The sequence below is a fragment of the Erythrolamprus reginae genome, chromosome 11 (assembly GCF_031021105.1).
Source record: "Erythrolamprus reginae isolate rEryReg1 chromosome 11, rEryReg1.hap1, whole genome shotgun sequence".
NCBI lineage: Eukaryota > Metazoa > Chordata > Lepidosauria > Squamata > Dipsadidae > Erythrolamprus > Erythrolamprus reginae.
The window spans coordinates 7,375,903-7,396,159 of record NC_091960.1 but is presented as its reverse complement, the minus strand read 5'-3'; the positions used below and the strand labels follow the sequence as shown (position 1 = coordinate 7,396,159).

The 20,257-nt window shown below is 43.4% G+C and overlaps 1 protein-coding gene and 1 long non-coding RNA gene across 5 annotated transcripts in view; both read left to right on the top strand.

Annotated features, from left to right (window-relative positions):
* The window catches only part of LOC139173894 (protein RoBo-1-like), a 32,440-nt gene extending 25,841 nt beyond the window's left edge, over positions 1 to 6,599 (top strand). For all 4 annotated transcript variants that reach the window (XM_070763777.1, XM_070763778.1, XM_070763776.1 and 1 more), the window contains 3 exons: positions 423 to 575; positions 2,000 to 2,137; positions 6,213 to 6,599. In XM_070763777.1, the coding sequence (XP_070619878.1) occupies positions 423 to 575; positions 2,000 to 2,137; positions 6,213 to 6,415 (494 nt within the window). In that variant the 3' untranslated portion in view covers positions 6,416 to 6,599. The remainder of the gene's footprint in view (positions 1 to 422; positions 576 to 1,999; positions 2,138 to 6,212) is intronic.
* A 4,948-nt stretch (positions 6,600 to 11,547) lies between these two features.
* On the top strand, positions 11,548 to 19,074 carry LOC139174562 (uncharacterized). Its single transcript, XR_011560377.1, has 4 exons — positions 11,548 to 12,372; positions 13,270 to 13,385; positions 17,913 to 18,029; positions 18,594 to 19,074. It is a non-coding gene; the product is annotated as an uncharacterized lncRNA (long non-coding RNA).
* The last annotated feature ends 1,183 nt before the right edge of the window (positions 19,075 to 20,257 follow it).

The window sequence follows — 20,257 nt, the reverse complement described above, 5'->3', positions numbered from 1 at the left end:
CCTCTTCCTCCTCCTCTCCCTCCCTCTCCCCCTCCTCCTCTTCCTCGTCCTCTTCCTCTTCTTCCTCCTTCTCCTCCCCCTCCTCTTCCTCCTCCTCCTCCTCTTCTTCCTCTTCCTCCTCCTCCTCTTTCTCCTCCTCCCATCCCCCTCCTCCTCTTCCTTCTCTTCTTCCTCTTCCTCCTCCTCTCCCTCCCATATTGGGTGAACCAGCCCAATAGACAAGTTTAGGTCCCAATATGTCAACCCAACATGATATTCAGGAATCAGTAATTGAATAGGTTGGGGGGGACAAGGTCCGTATGCCCAGAGAGCAGGTCCATGGAAGGTGTTGCTCAGGACAAGACCATCTTTCCTAACCCCCACAAAAGGCACTTTCCCAACCTTCCGAAACACTGATTTATTTCCTTCTTTGACCTCTGCAGCAGGCCAGGCCCCTGTGGTCAATTCCATGAAAGGCTGTGGCAGTCATTCTCTGTGTGACTGGACTGATATGCACTTTGACTTGGGGAGGGAATGGATGTACCAGGTGAAACAACAGTGCTGCCAGAAGGACTGCACCAAAATTGATCTCGAATGTAAGAGCTGCTTTACACCGAGGATTTTAACCCCACTGGTCAGCTTAAACAATTTTAGTTAGTAGGGTCTAAATATTATTATTATTATTATTATTATTATTATTATTATTATTATTATTATCATTATCATCATTATCATCATTATCATCATTATCATCATTATCATCATTATCGTCATTATCGTTATTGTCGTTGTTGTCGTTGTTGTCGTTGTTGTTGTTGTTGTTATGATGATTAATATTATTGAAACATACCGTAGAAACATAGAAGATTGACGGCAGAAAAAGACCTCATGGTCCATCTAGTCTGCCCTTATACTATTTCCTGTATTTTATCTTAGGATGGATCTATGTTTATCCCAGGCATGTTTAAATTCAGTTACTGTGGATTTACCAACCACGTCTGCTGGAAGTTTGTTCAAGGCATCTACTACTCTTTCAGTCAAATAATGTTTTCTCATGTTGCTTTTGATCTTTCCCCCAACTAACCTAAGATTGTGTCACCTCAGATTATTATTATTATTATTATTATTATTATTATTATTATTATTATTATTATTATTATCTATCTATCTATCTATCTATCTATCTATCTATCTATCTATCTATCTATCTATCTATCTATCTATCTATCTATATTAGATTTGTATGCCGCCCCTCTCCGTAGACTCGGGGCAGCTTATAATAATAATAATACTCTCTACATGGGGCTACCTTTGAAAAGTGTTCAGAAACTTCAGATCGTGCAGAATGCAGCTGCGAGAGCTATCATGGGCTTTCTTAAATACGCCCATGTCACACCAACACTCTGAAGTCTGCCTTGGTTGTCGATCAGTTTCCGGTCACAATTCAAAGTGTTGGCTATGACCTATAAAGCCCTTCATGGCACCGGACCAGAATATCTCCGGGACCGCCTTCTGCCGCACGAATCCCAGCGACCGGTTAGGTCCCACAGAGTTGGCCTTCTCCGGGTCCTGTCAACTAAACAATGTCGTTTGGCGGGACCCAGGGGAAGAGCCTTCTCTATGGTGGCCCTGATCCTTTGGAACCAACTCCCCCCAGATATCAGAGTTGCCCCCACCCTCCTTGCCTTTCGTAAGCTCCTTAAAACCCACCTCTGTCGTCAGGCATGGGGGAATTGAGACTTTCCCTCCCACAAGGCTTATAAAATTTATGCATGGTATGTTAGTATGTATGATTGGTTTTTAAATTGGGGTTTTAAACTAAAACTTAAATATTAGATTTGTTTACATTGTATTATTATTGCTGTGAGCCGCCCAGAGTCTGCGGAGAGGGGCGGCATACAAATCTGATAAATAAATAAATAAATAAATAAATAAATAAATAAATAAAGTGTCTCAATATCAGTTTGTGCATTAACATCTAAAACACTTCACTAAGAATCCTTGAATCCTCTTCTTTCAGTGCCAGTATTAAGGAAAGACCCAAAAGTAAAAAAGTGCCCCGCTTGCGACAGCATAGGGGAGCCGTGTAAAAAAGAAACCGTGGAATGTACCGGCGAAGACGCCGATTGTTTTACTATAACTGTGGACGGGACTACCCGTAAGTACTGCATGCTTTCATTTCCTTAGAATTCCCCAGGATTTGGGGCCCGTAACTTTATTTATTTTATTTTATTTATTTATTTTGTCCAATACACAATGAGGGTTTTAGTGGGTATATATCTATATACACATAGTAAAATACATGATGAAGGTTATAGAGGAGATACTCATAGTAAAATATATCTAAGAAATAATAGAAAAGAAGATAAAGTAATAGAACATATCAATGAAAGAATAGAAGAAGAGATATAGGAATAGAAGAAAGGTATAGGAGATATAGGAGAGCAATAGGACAGGGGACGGAAGGCACTCTAGTGCACTTGTACTCGCCCCTTACTGACCTCTTAGGAATCTGGGTAGGTCAACCGTAGATAATCCAAGGGTAAAGTGTTGGGGGTTTGGGGATGACACTATGGAGTCCAGTAATGAGTTCTACGCTTCGACAACTCGGTTACTGAAGTCATACTTTTTACAGTCAAGTTTGGAGTGGTTAATATTAAGTTTAAATCTGTTGTGTGCTCTTGTGTTGTTGTGGTTGAAGCTGAAGTAGTCGCCGACAGGCAGGACGTTGTAGCATATGATCTTGTGGGCAATACTTAGATCTTGTTTAAGGCGTCTTAGTTCTAAACTTTCTAGGCCCAGGATTGAAAATCTAGTCTCGTAGGGTATTCTGTTTCTAATCTTGTGAGGGATTGAACAATTTGGCAATGTTAGCTGAACGGTGGTGGAAGCTGGGGTAACTCTGGACTACTTTAAGGCATCACTCAAACCCCCCTGAAATAAATGGGCAGCCTCGAGCAAACTCTAGTTCAGTATTTCTCCATCTTGGCAACTTAAAGATGGGTGGACTTCAACTCCCAGAATTCCCCAGACAGCCATGAGTGAGGGTGGGGGAGAGAGAGAGAGATAAAGAGTGAGAGAACAAGCGTGAGAGAGGGAGAAACAGAAAGAGAGAGAGAGAGAAGGAGAGTCGGGGTGAGAGAGAGAGAGAAAGACTGAGACAAAGGGTGATAGAACGAGAGAGATAGAGAGAACAAGTGTGTGAGAGAGAAATAAACAGAAAGAAAGAGGGAGAAAGAGAGTCAGGGTGAAAGAGAGAGAGAGGAAGAAAGACTGAGACAAAGGGTGATAGAATGAGAGAGAGAGAGAGAGAACAAGTATGTGTGTGAGAGAGAAATAAACGGAAAGAAAAGAGGATGAAAGAGGGAAACAGCCAGAGAGAAAGAGAAAGAATAGAATAGAATAGAACAGAACAGAATTCTTTATTGGCCAAGTGTGATTGTGCACAAGGAATTTGTCTTTGGTGCATATGCTCTCAGTGTACATAAAAGAAAAAGATACATTTGTCAAGAATCATGTGGTACAACACTAAATGATTGTCATAGTGGTCAATTAAGCAATGAAGAAACAATATTAATAAAAGTCTTAGGATACAAGCAACAGGTTACAGTCATAAAGTCCTTAGTGGGAGGAAAAGGATGATAGGTATGATGAGAAAAAACTAGTAGAAATTGAAGTGCAGACTTAGTAAAAAGTTTGACAGTGTTGAGGGAATTATTTGTTTAGTAGAGTGATGGAGTTCAGGAAAAAAACTGTTCTTGTGTCTAGTTGTGTTGGTGTGCAGTGCTCTGTAGCGACTTTTGAGGGTAGGAGTTGAAATAATTTAGGTACAGGATGCGAGGGGTCAGTAAATATTTTCCCCGCCCTCTTTTTGACTTGTGCAGTATACAGGTCCTCAATGGAAGGCATGTTGGCAGCAATTGTTCTTTCTGCAGTTCTGATTATCTTCTGAAGTCTATGTCGGTTTTGTTGGGTCCAGACAGTTATAGAGGTGCAGATGACAGACTCAGTGATTCCTCTGTAGAACTGGATCAGCTGCTCCTTGGGCAGTTTGAGCTTCCTGAGTTGGCGCAGTAAGAACATTCTTTGTTGTGCTTTTTTGATGATGTTTTTGATGTTAGTTGACCAATTTAGGTCTTGAGATATGATAGAACCTAGAAATCTGAAGGTCTCTACTGTTGATACTCTGTTGTATAGTGTTGTGAGAGGTGGAAGGGTGGAAGGGTTTCTCCTAAAGTCTACCACCATTTCTATGGTTTTGAGTATGATCAGTTCTAGATTGTTCAAGTCACACCACAAGGTTAGTTGTTCAACCTCCCGTCTGCATGCGGATTCATCATTGTCTTGAATGAGTCCGATTACTGTTGTATCATCTGCAAACTTCAATAGTTTAACAGATGGATCATTTGAGATGCAGTCATTGGTGTATAGAGAGAAGTGGTGAGAGTACACAGCCTTGGGGGGGAGGGGGCTGTGCTAATTGTACATATATCTGATGGGATTTTTCCTAGCTTAACCTGCTGCTTCCTGTCTGTTAGAAAACTAACAAGTGTGTTCAGGTACCGCTAACTGATTTACTTTGGTTAAGAGAATGTCCGGTATGATGGCGTTGAATGCTGAACTGAAGTCTCTGGTGCTGCAAAGTCCCTGATCAAGACAATGTCTTCAGAGGGGCTAAGAGCAACCCAGCCAAGGGGGGTCACTCACGAACGCGAATCCTAGAAAGAAGACTTGGACACATTTTCTCTCTGGGTGAAGTGACCCAGTATGGAGCCATGTACCTCTTTTTATTTGGGAGCATAAGCAGATGGGGATAATTACACGTACATGTCAAAACATCCAATAACATAACTTCAAACATGACATATCTTTGAGTCCTTCCTGTCCCCAGATATCACAAACCAATTTCCTTGAATAATTTCCTTTGAGCAAATGTTTCTCACACCTAATTTCTCTGAAGCCTTCTGCCTTATCACAACCAATCTCCTTTATCACAGTCTCGTCCTGTTTTTGCTTCAGGCAATGTAAATTTCCCCCTTTGATCCTATAACGTCCTGTTTGGAGTGATGTATATTTGTTTATCAGTGAGATGTTTATTGAACCCTTTTATGGTCAGTTGTCTTCCTGTTGCAAATTCACCAGAAATGCAGACTTAAGCAAGTTAGTACCGTCCTATCCTGGCTATAATAGAATCAGGGTAAGCAGAACATTTTTATGCTAGAGGTCCAGATATATATTGTTCTGCCTGACTGGCTCAGCAATGTGTAATAGTCCAATGAAAAGAAATCAAACACACATGTGCTTTGCTAAGCAGCAAACATGTATTAGATAAACAAAAATAGCTTACTCAAAAAACAGTTCTTAATGTCCGAAAAACAATGCAAGGCTTACTTCAGCTGCATACAAAAAAACCACAAAGACAACCTGGAATGAACAAAGACATTTCAGGAGTCCTTTTGAATCTTTGGAAGCGAACAGCAAGTCCCAGAGTTTTCACCTCCCACTTGTCTGACAAAGCTGGGTTGAAAACTCCAACGGCACAGAAACTTCGAAGCAGGAACCACAAAACAACACAGATAAACAGCCACAGTTTGGCTTGGCCCCTGTTCCCTTTTTATCCCTTTAGCCCTCATTAAGGGAACCACACCCAGCCCAGGTGCTCCTATAATGACTTATAATACTTCTTAAAGCGATCCCTTCGTTGCATAGCTCTTCGGTTACGTAAATCAATATATTGCTCTGCAGACGAACTGAGTGAGGACAAACCGTCCAAGGGACTGCAGGCCAAATCCCCTGGGCTGTCTGCTGAATCCTCCTGGCTGTCTGCCACATCTTCCTGGCTGTCTGCCACATCTTCCTGGCTGTCAGCCAGGCTCTCACATTCACTTTGTGCCATGTCTCTCCCATCTGTGGGAGCAACGGCTGGCCCAGGCCCAAACACAACATATATAATATGATATATTCCTATTCTAACATTTATGCTACACTGCAACAGAAGTCTACAAAGTGGACCCTAGCGTAGGTCATTGGAGATTCAAGATGTTGTAGGATGCAGTGAAGAGCCATATTAACAGCATCATCTGTCGAATCTATTTGCTCGGTATGCAAATTGCAGGGGATCTAACAGTGGATCCGTGATGGTTTTCAAGTGGAACATCACTAGCCTTTCAAAGGTTTTCATAGAAAGAAAGAACGAGACAACTATTTCATCCCATTCTGTTCTTCCTTTTCAGGAGGAAAATCCACCCAGCACACGATGAAAGGATGTGGTTCCAAAAATGTATGCACTGTCATTCAACACAGTCACCGGCACATATTTATGGAAGGCGAAAATAAAAACAAAATGAAGTGCGACTTCTCAAATTCCGAAACTCGCATTCTGGCTTCCTTGCTAACCACATTCTACAGCCTTTGTATCCTGAAGTTACTTGTCTAAGTGAAATAAGCACAGGACCGGAGTGGCTCAGTTCTTCTCCGAGGTATTGCCTCCCTGGATTCCATATTCCATATTCCACGGCCTTCCCACAGTCTGTAGCTTCTCGGCTTTGTAGTCTGCTTTCCCTCCTTACCCCTCCCTGTGGAGTTGGGTTAAAATAAATACCAGGTTTAAGAACACATTGGATTTGAACGTTTTGCTGTCTTTTGTGATCGAGTTTGGGATGGGAGAAAGATTTACACACACGCAAATAAACAAACACCCCGTTGTAAATGGTCCTCGACCAACACTGCTAATGATAGATTCTGAGGAAGATGAGCCAGGCCCATCTTGGTACCCTGGGCCAGTGGTTTTGCCAGTTGGGGCAGAGAGTGAGAGTGAGGGAGAAATAAACCTGGATGAGCCTGAAGGACCATCAGTGGTAGCAGAGATACCAATGACAGTAGAGCAAGAGGAGGAGGAGGACCATGAATCTTTGCTAGATGCCTGCTTTAGAAGATGAAGAAAAAGACAAGAATACTTGTATGGGAAAAGGAAGTAGTCTGTAGTTTGTTAACTCTAAGGAATTTGTTGACCACTCCCCGTAGGTATTTATGGTTGGCGGATGGGAAATTCGGGGTGGAGTTTCAACGTTTTGTAATGGAGTCAGCTGATGTTTGGGGTTTCTGCCAGGTTACGCTAGCCAACTGTTATTCCTCTGCTAAAATCCTTGGAGTGAAAGTGCCCTGTCTGCGGAGATGCTGGAAAGTTGCAATTGTAAGTCAGTGACACTGGAGACTCCTTATCTCATAAAGGAACTTACAATTAGCTTTGATCTTCAGCAGCAGCCTAAGGAGTTATTATTATTATTATTATTATTATTATTATTATTATTATTAATTAGATTTGTATGCTGCCCCTCTCCGTAGACTCGGGGGGGCTCACACAATAACAAAGACAATGTAAGAACAAATCTAATAATTTAAAAAACACTAAAAACCCCATTATTAAAAGCAAGCATACACACAAACATACCATGTATAAACTGTAAAGGCCCGGGGGAGATGTCTCAGTTCCCCCATGCCTGATGGCAGAGATGGGTCTTAAGAATTTTACGAAAGGCAAGGCTGGTGGGGGCAGTTATGATCTCCGGGGGGAGCTGGTTCCAGAGGGTTGGGGCCACCACAGAGAAGGATCTTCTCCTGGGTCCCGCCAAATGACATTGTTTAGTCGACGGGACCCGGAGAAGGCCAACTCTGTGGGACCTAACCGGTCGCTGGGATTCGTGTGGCAGAAGGCGGTCCCGGAGATATTCTGGTCCGATGCCATGAAGGGCTTTATAGGTCATAACCAACACTTTGAATTGTGACCGGAAATTGATCGGCAACCAATGCAGACTGCGGAGTATTGGTGTAACATGGGCATGCCTTGGGAAGCCCATGATTGCTCTCGCAGCTGCATTCTGCACGATCTGAAGTTTCCAAACACTTTTCAAAGGTAGCCCCATGTGGAGAGCATTACAGTAGTCGAACCTCGAGGATATCATCTTTTAACTCCTCTCACTGAGAAGGTGCCAAAATGAACTCACATGCACGAATCTGACTTGTATAAATGACGCTCGCTGTATAAAAAGATTGATTTGAAATATCAGCGTACGGATTCCTCCTTTGTTTTCAATCTGTGTAAGTCCAGCATAGAACAGACCACAACCAACTTCAGTGCTTTGTTGAAGGGAATTTGAAAATTAAAACGAGCTTGAAGAAAAGTCATACATTTTATGGTTTCCATCAGCTTTCCTCCTATCTATCCCTTTCAACACAAATGGAAGAATTTAGGAAATTGCGTGCTCTGCCTTTCATTTTTCAAAATTTTTTAATTTTTAATTTGTCAAAACATGTACAAGTTAGCAAGTACAGTGTTCCCTCGATTTTCGGGGGGGTTGCGAGACTTCCGCGAATAGCGCTGAATACCACCGTTTTTGTCAAGAACAGTAATTAAAAAAATTACTTTGCGGGGGGGTTTCTATACCACGTCATACTCATTGCCAAATTAATATTTTTGCAAATACCAGTAATAGTGGTCAACCATTTACTCACCACTATTACTGGTATTTGCAAAAAATATTAATTTGGCAATGACGTATGACGTGGTATAGAAACCCCCCCCGCAAAGTATTTTTTTAATTAATGTTTTGAAAAACCGTGGTATAGGCTATTCGCGAAGTTCGAACCCACGAAAATCGAGGGAACACTGTATTGGTGTGAACATAAATGAAAGCAAAGTAGGTACAGGTAAATTAGGCAATAGAACAGCAGGACAGGGATGCAGGGGTGGGCAGCAGGGAACATGGAAATGAAGATGACTATACAGTTCCAGGTGATCGGCGGCTGTCACTTCCTGGATTACTGGTCTCGGCTCGGCTCTCCTTTTTCCCCCTGCTGCTGCTGCTGCTGCTGCTGCTGTGTGCTCCTTGCTTTTTTCCTCTTTCCTCCTTCCTGGCCTCGGATGAGCTTCCCTCTCTCCTGCCTGGCTCCCCTCCAGCCTCACGCGGCCACCTCCCACCTGAGATGCGTGGGTGGAAGCGGCTCTGGCAGCATTTATGCTTCTGGCAGCACCCGTTTGCCTAGCTACCCAGCCTGAGGTGGGGGGAGGGGGTGACCCAGGAAAGAGAGTGCGGGAAACGCGAAGCAAATTGTCACCCCAGCGAGCAACCCTAGTAAGGTTGTAAGTTGAGGACTTAACAGTTCACTTGAACAATGGTGATCGTTCAAGCCACTCCCACCTGGTCACATGGCCGGCAGGCCACTCCTGCCCAATGACATGACCATTAAGCCACACCCACAAAATAAGCCACACCCACAGTGTGGTAGTAAAAATTTGGCTGCCCATTACTGCAGGGACGGTAATGGCACAGATAGGGTTGGTGGATTCAGCAACAATGTCTCTGTTAGTATACTATACATAACCTGGTTGGGTGTTGCCATACAGGAACTAACAATGTCAGTTTGTATAAGGTAAAGACTGTACCTTTAAGAAACATTTGCATATTGGCCATAAGAGGGAGCCAACACCGTTCCTCTTGGGGGGAGTTATTTGTTAGAGATATATTTGCTGTGTGCGTGGTTTGTAAACTATTAGTAGCATTATATGTGTATTGCTTCTTTTTCCTCTTGTAAATAATAATATTGTTATACATATTGATATTAAGTCTGACGTTCCTACATAAATTCTGTTTTTAAAGTGTGCTGGTTAGTACCTAAGCATTACTATCAGTCTCATTTCTAGTTAATCTTATGCTTAGGCAAGAAAAGCCAAAAATACCACCTAAGACTGGGTGAAACCAGGTTTAAAAGCAGTAAGTAAGAATGATCTTGGAGTCTTAGTGGGCAACCAGCATGAGTCAACAGTATGCGTTGGCAGCCTCCCCGAGTCCTCGAAGAGGGGCGGCATGCAAAATTATTTTATTTTATTTTATTTTTTATTTTATTTTATTTACCTATCTATCTATCTATCTATCTATCTATCTATCTATCTATTTATTTATTGGATTTGTATGCCACTCCTCTCCGTGGACTCGGGGTGGCTAACAACAGTGACAAAAACAGAATGCTAAAATATCTAAAAACCCTTGTTATAAAACCAATCATACATACAAACATACCATGCATAAATTGTAGAAGCCTAAGGGAAAGATTATCTCAGTTCCCCCATGCCTGACGGCAGAGGTGGATTTTGAGGAGCTTACGAAAGACGAGGAGGGTGGGGGCAATTCTGATCTCTGGGGGGAGTTGGTTCCAGAGGGTCGGGGCCGCCACAGAAAAAGGCTCTTCCCCTGGGCCCCGCCAACCGACATTGTTTAGTTGACGGGACCCAGAGAAGGCCAACTCTGTGGGGACCTAACTGGTCGCTGGGGTTTGTGCGGCAGAAGGCGGTCCCTGAGATAATCTGGCCCGGTGCCATGAAGGGCTTTATAGGTCATAACAAACACTTTGAATTGTGACCGGGAACTGATCGGCAACCAATGCAGACTGCGGAGTGTTGGTGCAACATGGGCATATTTGGGGAAGCCCATGATTGCTCTCGCAGCTGCATTCTGCACGATCTGAAGTTTCCGAACACTTTTCAAAGGTAGCCCCATGTAGAGAGCGTTACAGTAGTCGAGCCTCGAGGTGATGAGGGCATGAGTGACTGTGAGCAGTGACTCCTGGTCCAAATCCAATAAATAAATAAATAAATTTCCACTGGTGCAACTGAGTTCCACCCTGTCCTGCCTGATGTCCACCCCTGTCTAAAAGCCTCTCCCCTGGCGATTTTCCTCTGGCTGGAAACCGTTTTACAGGAAAGGCCAAACAGTTGGGAGCTGACGCCAAATGCGAAGCAGGATTTTGGCAGGCGCTAACACCACCATTTCTGTAAACAGGATCACTAATAATAACTGGACAACCGGGAGAGGGCTGGCAAGGGAAGGACTCACTCCAGCTAGCTGCCAGCTGCAGGGAGGAACGTGCGGTCACCACTGGCCCGCAAAGCCTTGGTGTCGCAACCTGGGATTCTCTCCCGAATTTCCCAATAAGCCTTGAAGCAAAAAGAAAAAACCACCCTTTTGGGTTTGCAATGACTCACTGTTACAGTTGCAGCATGGAAGTGTAGCCGTTCCTTCTGCTTTTGCATTTCAACAACCCCCTTGTTTCCCCCCCCCCTCCCAGTGTCATCTGCCCAGACTCTTATGTAGAAGATAGCAGGTATTGGAATAAACATAAACATTAGGAAAGAAGTTAAAAAAAAGTAAAAGGGTAAATTAGGCAATAGGACAGGGAGGGTAGGCACCCCCCCCACTTACAGACATCTTAGGAATGGGGTGAGGTCTCTGTCTCTCTCCCTCCCCCTCTGTGTGTGTCTGTCTCTGTCTCTTTCTTTGTCTCTCTCTGTTTCTGTCTCTCTTTCCTCCCCCTCCTTCCCTCCCTCTCTCTGTTTCTCTTTCTGTGTGTGTCTCTCTCTCCTCTCCCTCCCTCTCTGTGTCTCTCCTCTCTCTCACACACACACCCTCTGTCTCTCTCCCCTCCCTCCCTCTTTCCCATAGTCTCTCTCTCTCTCTGTCTTTCTCTCCTCTCTCTCACCCCTCTCTGTGTCTGTCTGTCTGTGTCTGTCTGTCTGTGTGTTTCTGTCTGTCTTTGTCTCTCTCTGCTTCTCTGTCTCTCCTCTCCCTCCCTCTCTCCCATTGTCATAATCTCTTTCCTCCCCCTCTCCCATTGTCATAATCTCTTTCCTCCCCCTCCTTCCCTCCCTCTCTCTGTGTCTCTGTCTCTCTCCTCTCCCTCCCTCTCTGTGTGTCTCTGTCTCTCTCCTCTCTCTGTGTGTGTCTGTCTCTCTCCTCTCCCTCCCTCTCTCTCTCTGTGTCTCTGTCTCTCTCCTCTCTCTCTCCTCTCCCTCCCCCCCTCTCTCTGTGTCTCTGTTTCTCTATGTCTCTCTCCCTCTTTCCCTCTGTCTGTCACTCTGTCTCTCTCCCACCCTCTCTGTGTGTCTCTGTCCCTGTGTCTTTCTCCCTCTGTCTCCCTCCCTCCTTCCCTCCCCCGTCTCTCTCCCGGCCAAAAAAGTCCCCGCCGCAGAAAGAGAGAGAGGACAAGTGCCTGCGAAGAAAAAGGAGGCGAGCATCCATCCCTGCCTCGCCTCCTCCTCCTCCTCCTCCTCCTCGCAGGCTGGAGCGCATTTCAAAACGCTGCCAGAGGTGTGCGCGCACCCGCCTCTCGCTTGCTACCCCTCTCTCCTCCCCCCTCCTCTCTTTTAAACCGGCCCTCGTGATTTGAGGCACAAGGGTGGGGTTCTTTGGAGGCTAAGCTCCTCCCTTTATAAAGACGTTTTCCCCCCTCTGAAATTCTTGGCCAAATATAGACGCCACCGCCCGACTGTTCCCGAGCTTGTATCCCAGACCGCGTCGGCTCCTTCTCTCTCTTTGCCTAGATTTCTTTCGCGGCAGCTGGGTGAGTATTTCGGTCTCTTTGAGAGGAGAATTCCCACGAGACAATGAAGCCCGACTTTCCTATTTATTGCAAAAAGGCCCTCTTGGTTTGTCTCCCAAGATTTAAAAGGGCATATTCTGCAATTGGGTGGGGTAGGTCAGTGAGAAGACGGCGTCCTTTTTTTCTCTCTCCCAAAGGAGGCTTGCAAAATTGCAATGCGGCTCTTGGAGATGTTCATGGGTACCCCACCCCCCCCCGTGGCTTTTTCTGCAGCAAATGGATGTATAAGGAGATTTGCGCTTTTCTTAGACACCCATTTCGTCTTTTCCAGCTTTTCAATTAATTCCCTCTGAGAATAATCTCAATACCTGTACAACGAATCGGCCGCAAGTGCTCTTTCAATCAGGAGGCTTTGCGATCTTAGGCTAATGGGAAGATATGTATATACTGCTCAAAAAAAATAAAGGGAACGCTCCAAGAACACACCCTAGATCTGATTGAATGAAATATCCTCATGGAATACTTCCGTCCTGTACAAAGTTGAATGTGTACAGCAGGAGGTGAAATTGGTTGTCGATTAGTGTTGCTTCCTAAGTGGACAGTTGGATTTCACGGAAGTTTGATTTACTTGGAGTTATATTGTGTTGTTTAAGTGTTCCCTTTATTTTTTATTTTTTTTTAGCAGTGTAGATACCCATAAAGGGGGGAGAGAGAGAGAGGAAGGGAGACAAAATTTTTAGTTAACTGTGTTTTCATGTCACCCCACACAAAAATTAAATTTGGCCCCTGAAATGCTAGGCACCATTTGTTTAGGAAAAGTAGCTCAACTGAGTGGCCGCTACTTATATTTGCCTTAGTTAGGGTGGGGTTGGGGCTAAAGAGAATGACTGACCCTTTTAACGTTGACATTTTTAACAGGTTGGCGTGAAAAAGCGTTTTCCTTCAAGACCGAGATTTCTTTAACCTTCGTGCCTAACTCATCACCATGCAGCTTCTGCTAGGATTTTTCTTCTTCTCTGTCCTCCTGGCTACAGGTATGATCAGGGGGGTGCGTGAGGAGGGGGGGATTTGTTTAAGAAGGATCCTTTAGACCGGCCACTTGGGGTGGGGGATTTCCTATGCAATTGGGAAAAGCCTTGAGAACTTCCAAGACACCAAACAAATTCCATGTGTGCCCAGTCACACTTGGCCAATAACGAATTCTCTTCTCTTCTCTTCTCCCCTCCCCTCCTCTCCCCTTCCCTTTTCTTCTTCTCCTCTCTTTGATCCAGTGCTTTGCTTGAAAAACAGTACTTCCCATGCCCCCCCAATAGGGGGGCAATTTGATTTTTAATGGGGGCAGTTGGAACCTTGTTTAAACCAAGTTAATGGCCTTTCAGCCTTCTTCCGTGTGAGTAGGAGTTCACTTTTTGAATATCAGGAATTATATTCTTACTATTCAAAGGCACCTTAGGGCAAGAAGCCATGGGTGGGAACTACTCAAGGAGTAGAACTAAGGAGGAAATACCAGGCAGTTAGAACAATTGATCAGTGGAACAGCTTGTCTCCAGAAGTTGGGAATGCTCCAACACTGGAAGTTTTTAAGAAGATGTTGGATAACCATTTGTCTGAAGTAATGTAGAGTCTCCCACCCAAGCAGGCAGTTAGAAGACCTCCAAATTCCACTCTAACTCTGTGGTTGTTGTTGTTGTTATATGTCACAGGGCATGGCATCAGGATTTTAGAGATCCTTAGGTGGAGCATGGCCCCCCAAAAAGGGCTGGGAACCATTGTGTAGAGTCAGAGTACACTAGAGGAAGGTTTATTGAAATGTCAAGTCAAGAGAGAATTTATCAGACTCATGGTCCTTTCATATGAGCAGATTAGGTCTGAATTAACCATGAAGTAAAATAAACACACACACACACACACATATATATATATGACGGTCTTGGTATATTCGAGTTTCTTCCCGTGTAGGATTTGGAAATTTCTGGCGACGTTTCGACGAGGTCCCACTCGTCATCTTCAGGCTGGTGTTTCTGTCCTTGTTCTAGGGCGAACACAGCAAGATCTGAGCTGCCTTCCTTCTATAAATACTGGTGGCTGGGTGTGGTTTGATGGCTCAGCAATTGCCTGCTGTGTAGAAACTTCCTGGTGAGTCAGTGGGGTAACACCTGGGGTCGTTGATGTAACTGAGGTATGCTGATTAGTTAATGGTTGTGGATTAGGCGTGATATCCTGAGTAGTTGGAGCTTGCAGGCTACTTGATTGTTTTGCAATGTGTGTTCTGAGTCTGTTTTCAGTTTCTATGGCTGGGATATGTTTGAGGGCTGGTTTCCAGATGTCTGGTAGGCAGGAGGTATCATCCCGCTTGTTCATATTTTGGGGATGTTTTTCTATCTCGATGGCTTCCATGATTATTCTTTTGCTGTAGTGTTCTGTTTTGGAAATTCATTTAGTACTGTCAAAATCAATTTCATGTCCTGTAGTTTTGAAGTGTTGGAAAAGGGAGGAGGTTTTTTCTTTTTTTCCTTAATGCATTCTTATGTTCTGCAACACGTGCATTTACTCTCCTGTTAGTTTGTCCAATATATGTGGCTGGGCAGATTTTACATGATATTTGATAAACTCCAGCAATAGTTTGACTCTCTTACATGCTCATGTATTGCTGCGGTTGAAGGTGAAGTAGTCATTAACAGGAAGGACACTTTGGTATATGATTTTATGAACTACATTTCGATCAGATCGGAGGCGACCTAGTTGTAAATTGTCTAATCCCAGTATTTCTGTTGGGATAAGGTATTTTGTTCCGAGCAGAATGAAGGACTCATCTTGTGAAATATTTCTGATTGTATTAATGTCTGAAATGCAATGCAGGTTCCAGACCGGTGAGCTGTATTCCAGAATTGGTCTAACAAATGTTTTGTAAGCTCTGGTTAGCACTGTAATATTGCTAGAGAAGAAGCTACGTAAGATTAGATTAACAACTCTTTGTGCTTTTTTTGGCAATGTTGTTACAGTAGGCACTTAGATCATTGGATATGAGCACTCCAAAGTCTTTCTGTAAATTATAAATGACTCCTGGTTTTTTCTTCTGCTGCTGGGTCTCCTGGGTCTTTTCATTTATTTCTGGGCAGTCTTCTAGAATTTGTTTAAAAATATTTTTTTTAAATTGATTTTCATATTAACAATATAATTATTAAACATTCACATAACACATAACAGTGTGCCCACTGTCTTAACAAACAACATTCATACCCCTCCACCAAAATGGGGGCATCATTTCTATATACCATTTTAACTCAAGAGCAATACAGTGTTCCCTCGATTTTCGCGGGGGTTACGTTCCAAGACCTCCCGCGAAAGTCGATTTTCCGCGAAGTAGCGGTGCGGAAGTAAAAACACCATTTTTGGCTATGGACAGCCAAAAACTATCCCCACGCACCCTTTTTCAAGGCAGCGCCAGGAGCCGGGCTTGAAATTAGGGCAGGGAGCGACGAAAGTGCGGAGGCCGGCAAAGATTGCTTTGAATGTCGGCTGCCCCCGCCCCCCCAGCACCTCCGCCCCCTCGCTGCTACCGCCCGCCCGATCCACCCCTCTCACCGGCTTTCTTCGGACATGGGTCCTCCTGCAGCAGCGCTGGCGGCTACGGCTTCTCATCCTCCTCATTCGGCCGGTAGCCGCTCTGAGCGCTTTCAGAATGCCTGCCTCGCCCCTCACAGTCCCTTAGCTGAGAGCGCTTTTGTCCCAGCTATCAGCGAGGGGGCTGCAGGAGAGGTGGGGGCAGGCGTTCTCACAGAGAGGGAGAGGGAGAAAGAGAGAGAGAGCAAGAGGGGGAGAGTGGAAGGTAGAGAGAGAGAGAAAAATGATAGAAAAAGTGACTCTTGGTGATGACGTATGACGTCATCGGGTGGGAAAAACCGTGGTATAGAAAAAAACCCGCGGAATATTTTTAAATTAATATTTTTTGAAAAACCGTGGTATAGCGTTTCGCGAAGTTTGAACCCGCGAAAATCGAGGGATCACTGTATATCTGTTTACATATTATAAAGTAATTCTAATTTATTCTTTATACCTTGGTCTTAAATTCTACTAACCACATGTCCTCTTACCTTGTCCCATCAGTTCCCACAGATCAGTTTCATTGACCGAAGTCATCCTCTTATCTATAATCTCAAATTGAATATGATCCACCCTGTACCGATAGCAATTTTGTATTGTCCATTTTGTCGCATCCTTCCAGCATAACAGTTTTCTAGAATTTATCACCATCACCTTTCTCTGGGATGTTCTTATGGGAACTGGTCCAGCTAATTCCAATTTAATGGCAATGAAGAAATAGCTGAAGAGACCATTGTCACCCTTAGAAAAGGAAGTGAACGCTCTCACGCCTATTTAACATCCTCATATCAGCTTTCCTGTGGAACAATCAATGGTCAATTTAAGAAAACAATAAGCTTCCTTCCTTCCTTCCTATTTTTAAAACTGGCTATTTTCCCCAGGAATTTTGAAGGATTCCAGATGGAACAAAGGCGATTCGTTTGTTCCTTTCTGTCTAATCTGTGTAGCTTCTTATTTATCCGAGTCTTCAGAGAGGGGCGGCATACAAATCTAATAAATAATTATTAATATTATTATTATTATTATTATTATTATTATTATTATTATTATATCAATACAACACAGTAATATAATATAATATATAATAATATAATATAATATATAAATATTAATAATAATACTAAATAATAATAGCAACAACAGCAAGAACAACAACAGAGTTGGAAGGGACCCTGGAGATCTTCTAGTCCAACCCCCTGATGAGGCAGGAAACCCTACACTACTTCAGACAGATGGTTATCCAACATCTGTTTAAAAACTTCCAGTGTTGGGGCATTCACAACTTCTGGAGGCAAGCTGTTCCACTGGTCAACCATTTTGACTGTCAGGAAATTTCTCCTTAATTCTAAGTTACTTCTCTCCTTGTTTAGTTTCCACCCCTTGCTTCTTGTTCTATCCTCAAGTGCTTTGGAGAATAGGTTGACTCCTTCTTCTTTGTGGCAACCCCTGAGATATTGAAACACTGCTATCATGTCTCCCCTGGTCCCTTTTTTCATTAAACTAGCCATGCCCCAGTTCCTGCAACCGTTCTCCATATGTTCTAGCCTCCAGTCCCTCAATCATCTTTGTTGCTCTTCTCTGCACTTTTTCTACAGTCTCAACTTTTTTTGCATTGTGGCGACCAAAACTGAATGCAGAATTCCAAGTTTATGGCCTTATCAAGGCCTTATAAAGTAGTATTAACACTTCTTCGTGTGACCTTGATTCCATCCCTCTGTTGATGCAGCCTAGAACTGTCCCAAGCCAAATGGAGAATCTAAATTCACTTCACCACCCGGGTTACCAACTGAGCAAGTTTAGCAATTCACTCATAGGAAGAAAAGTTATAAAAGGGAAGGGGGTAAGATTGACTTAAGAAATGATAGAGGTCGTTCAGCTGTGGCCGAAAGCGTTTCCAATTCCTTAGCCCCGCCCTACTTCCTTAGCTCCTCCTCATTGTTTTTTCCTTCCCTCTCTAGGAAATTCCTTGATGTGTGAAACCTGCAGCTCAACAACTTCAGATTGCTCTGGTACAAAGATAGAATGTGAACGTAACTTTGATACCTGCATGGCGGTGGTGGCTGAAGTTAAACTCGGTGAGTAAGACCTAGGGTTTTTTATTTTGCCCTAACAAGAGAATAAATAAATAAATAAACTTCAGATCGTGCAGAATGCAGCGGCGAGAGCAATCATGGGCTTTCCCAAATATGCCCATGTTACACCAACACTCTGCAGTCTGCATTGGTTGCCGGTCAGTTTCCGGTCACAATTCAAAGTGTTGGTTATGACCTATAAAGCCCTTCATGCAATTGGACCAGAATATCTCCAGGAGATTCCTACAGAGGACCCACAGAGGCTTCTCCCCGCCTCTCCCGGCCCTGTTTCCTCCCAGGAGATTCCTAGAGAGGCCCCACGGAGGCTTCTCCCTGCCTTTTCTGGTTACAGTTTCAGAAGACTCAGGTTTGTAAGTGGAAAATAGTTCTGGAAAAGAGGTAAAAAAATATCTTGGACAGCCGGTTCTTATCTAGAAAAGCTTGTAAGTAGAGGCCTTCTTAGGTAGAGGTACCACTGTATTGGGAATCAGTATTTGGCTGGAGGGAGGGTTCCCTTTAAGTCAGAGTGACGGCTCTGATCACTGATATTTTTGTTTTCTCGAGCAGGCCAGAAAGCGACTGCAGCTACTTTTAAATCCTGCAGTACAAAGGAGATTTGCCATTCATTTGAAGAGCAGAAAGGAAAAACTTCAACCAGCCCGTTATCCGTTATCCCAGTTGGATCGACTCTTAAAGATGTTGTCTGCAGCAAAGCCCCTGCATCCTTTGCCTCCTTCTTCCCAGCATTCCTTACACTCCTCCTGGTGAAATTTCTCTTCTAAAAGCTCTTCCTTCCACCCAAGTTCTCCCCTTTTTCCCCTCGCCCGTTATAATCTCTCCGGCTGATCAGCCGGGATCTTGGATGCTATGCAAAGGTCTCTGTTATTTCCCCAAACAGAAACCAGTGAAGCAGACAAATATATAGCCTGCCAAATGGAAACCAGTTAAGCAGACAATTATATAATCCGCACCCTTAAACGTGTGTTTGAAGAGGGGGGAAAAATATGGTATAATTCAAATAAAGAAAACAAATAATTAAACAATTGGATTCCACTCGTGGCTTGGTTTATTTGTGTTTTTTTTTTTTTAAAAAAATTGGAATAGGAAAAATCAACAACCACTTATGCACGCCTCTTACTGACCTCTTAGGAATCGGGAGAGGTCAACAGTGGACAGTCTAAGGGTAAAGTTTTGGAGGTTAAGTGATGGTCCTACTGAGTCAGGGAGTGAGTTCCATGCATCAACGACTCGGTTACTAAAGTCTTATTTCCTGCAGTCCGGTTTGGAGCGGTTTACTTTAACTTTGTGTCTGTTGTGTGCTCGTGTGTTGTTGTGGTTGACGCTGAAGTAGTCGTTGACAGGCAGCAGATGGTTTTATGGGCTATGTTTAGGTCGAGTCAAATGTAGAGAATGTCCATCTCTCAGAGATTCAACGATATTATGTTATTGATCAAAATTTATTTTTAAAAACATTAGTTAGTTGGGGGAAAGATCAAAGGCAACATGAGAAAGTATTATTTTACTGAAAGAGTAGTAGATCCTTGGAACAAACTTCCAGCAGACGTGGTTGGTAAATCCACAGTAACCGAATTTAAACATGCCTGGGATAAACATATATCCATTGTAAGATAAAATACAGGAAATAGTAAAAGGGCAGACTAGATGGACCATGGGGTCTTTTTCTGCCGTCAGTCTTCTATGTTTCTATGTTTCTATTATTTACATTAAAAGAAATAGAGAAAAAAATCTGAAACCACAGGCAGGACATAAGCAAAAACGAAAACAAAACATGATCTAAACAAACATATCAATAACCTCATTCATAGTTACGTTTGTGTCTTGAACACAAAATGTTTATTTTATTCTGTTCATGCCATCCCGGCCTTTCGTAAACTTCTTAAAACCCACCTCTGAACCAATTTATTTCGTTTAATTTTTATTTATTTATTTGTCAAACATGCATAGGGTAGTACAGTAGTAGTTTGTATAAACGTAACGTAAGTAAAAAAGCAACGATATAAAGGGGATAGTAGGACAGGGATGGTAAGTGCAGGGTCCCCAATGGTGGGGATTCAATGTTTTTAACAGCCGGTTCGGTGGGCGTGGCTGGGTGGTCATGTGATTGTGTGGGCATGGCCAACTTGACATCACTCACAACGATCAATTTTGTGTGATCTCTCCCATGCCCGCATAAGTTGGAATCTATCTATCTATCTATCTATCTATCTATC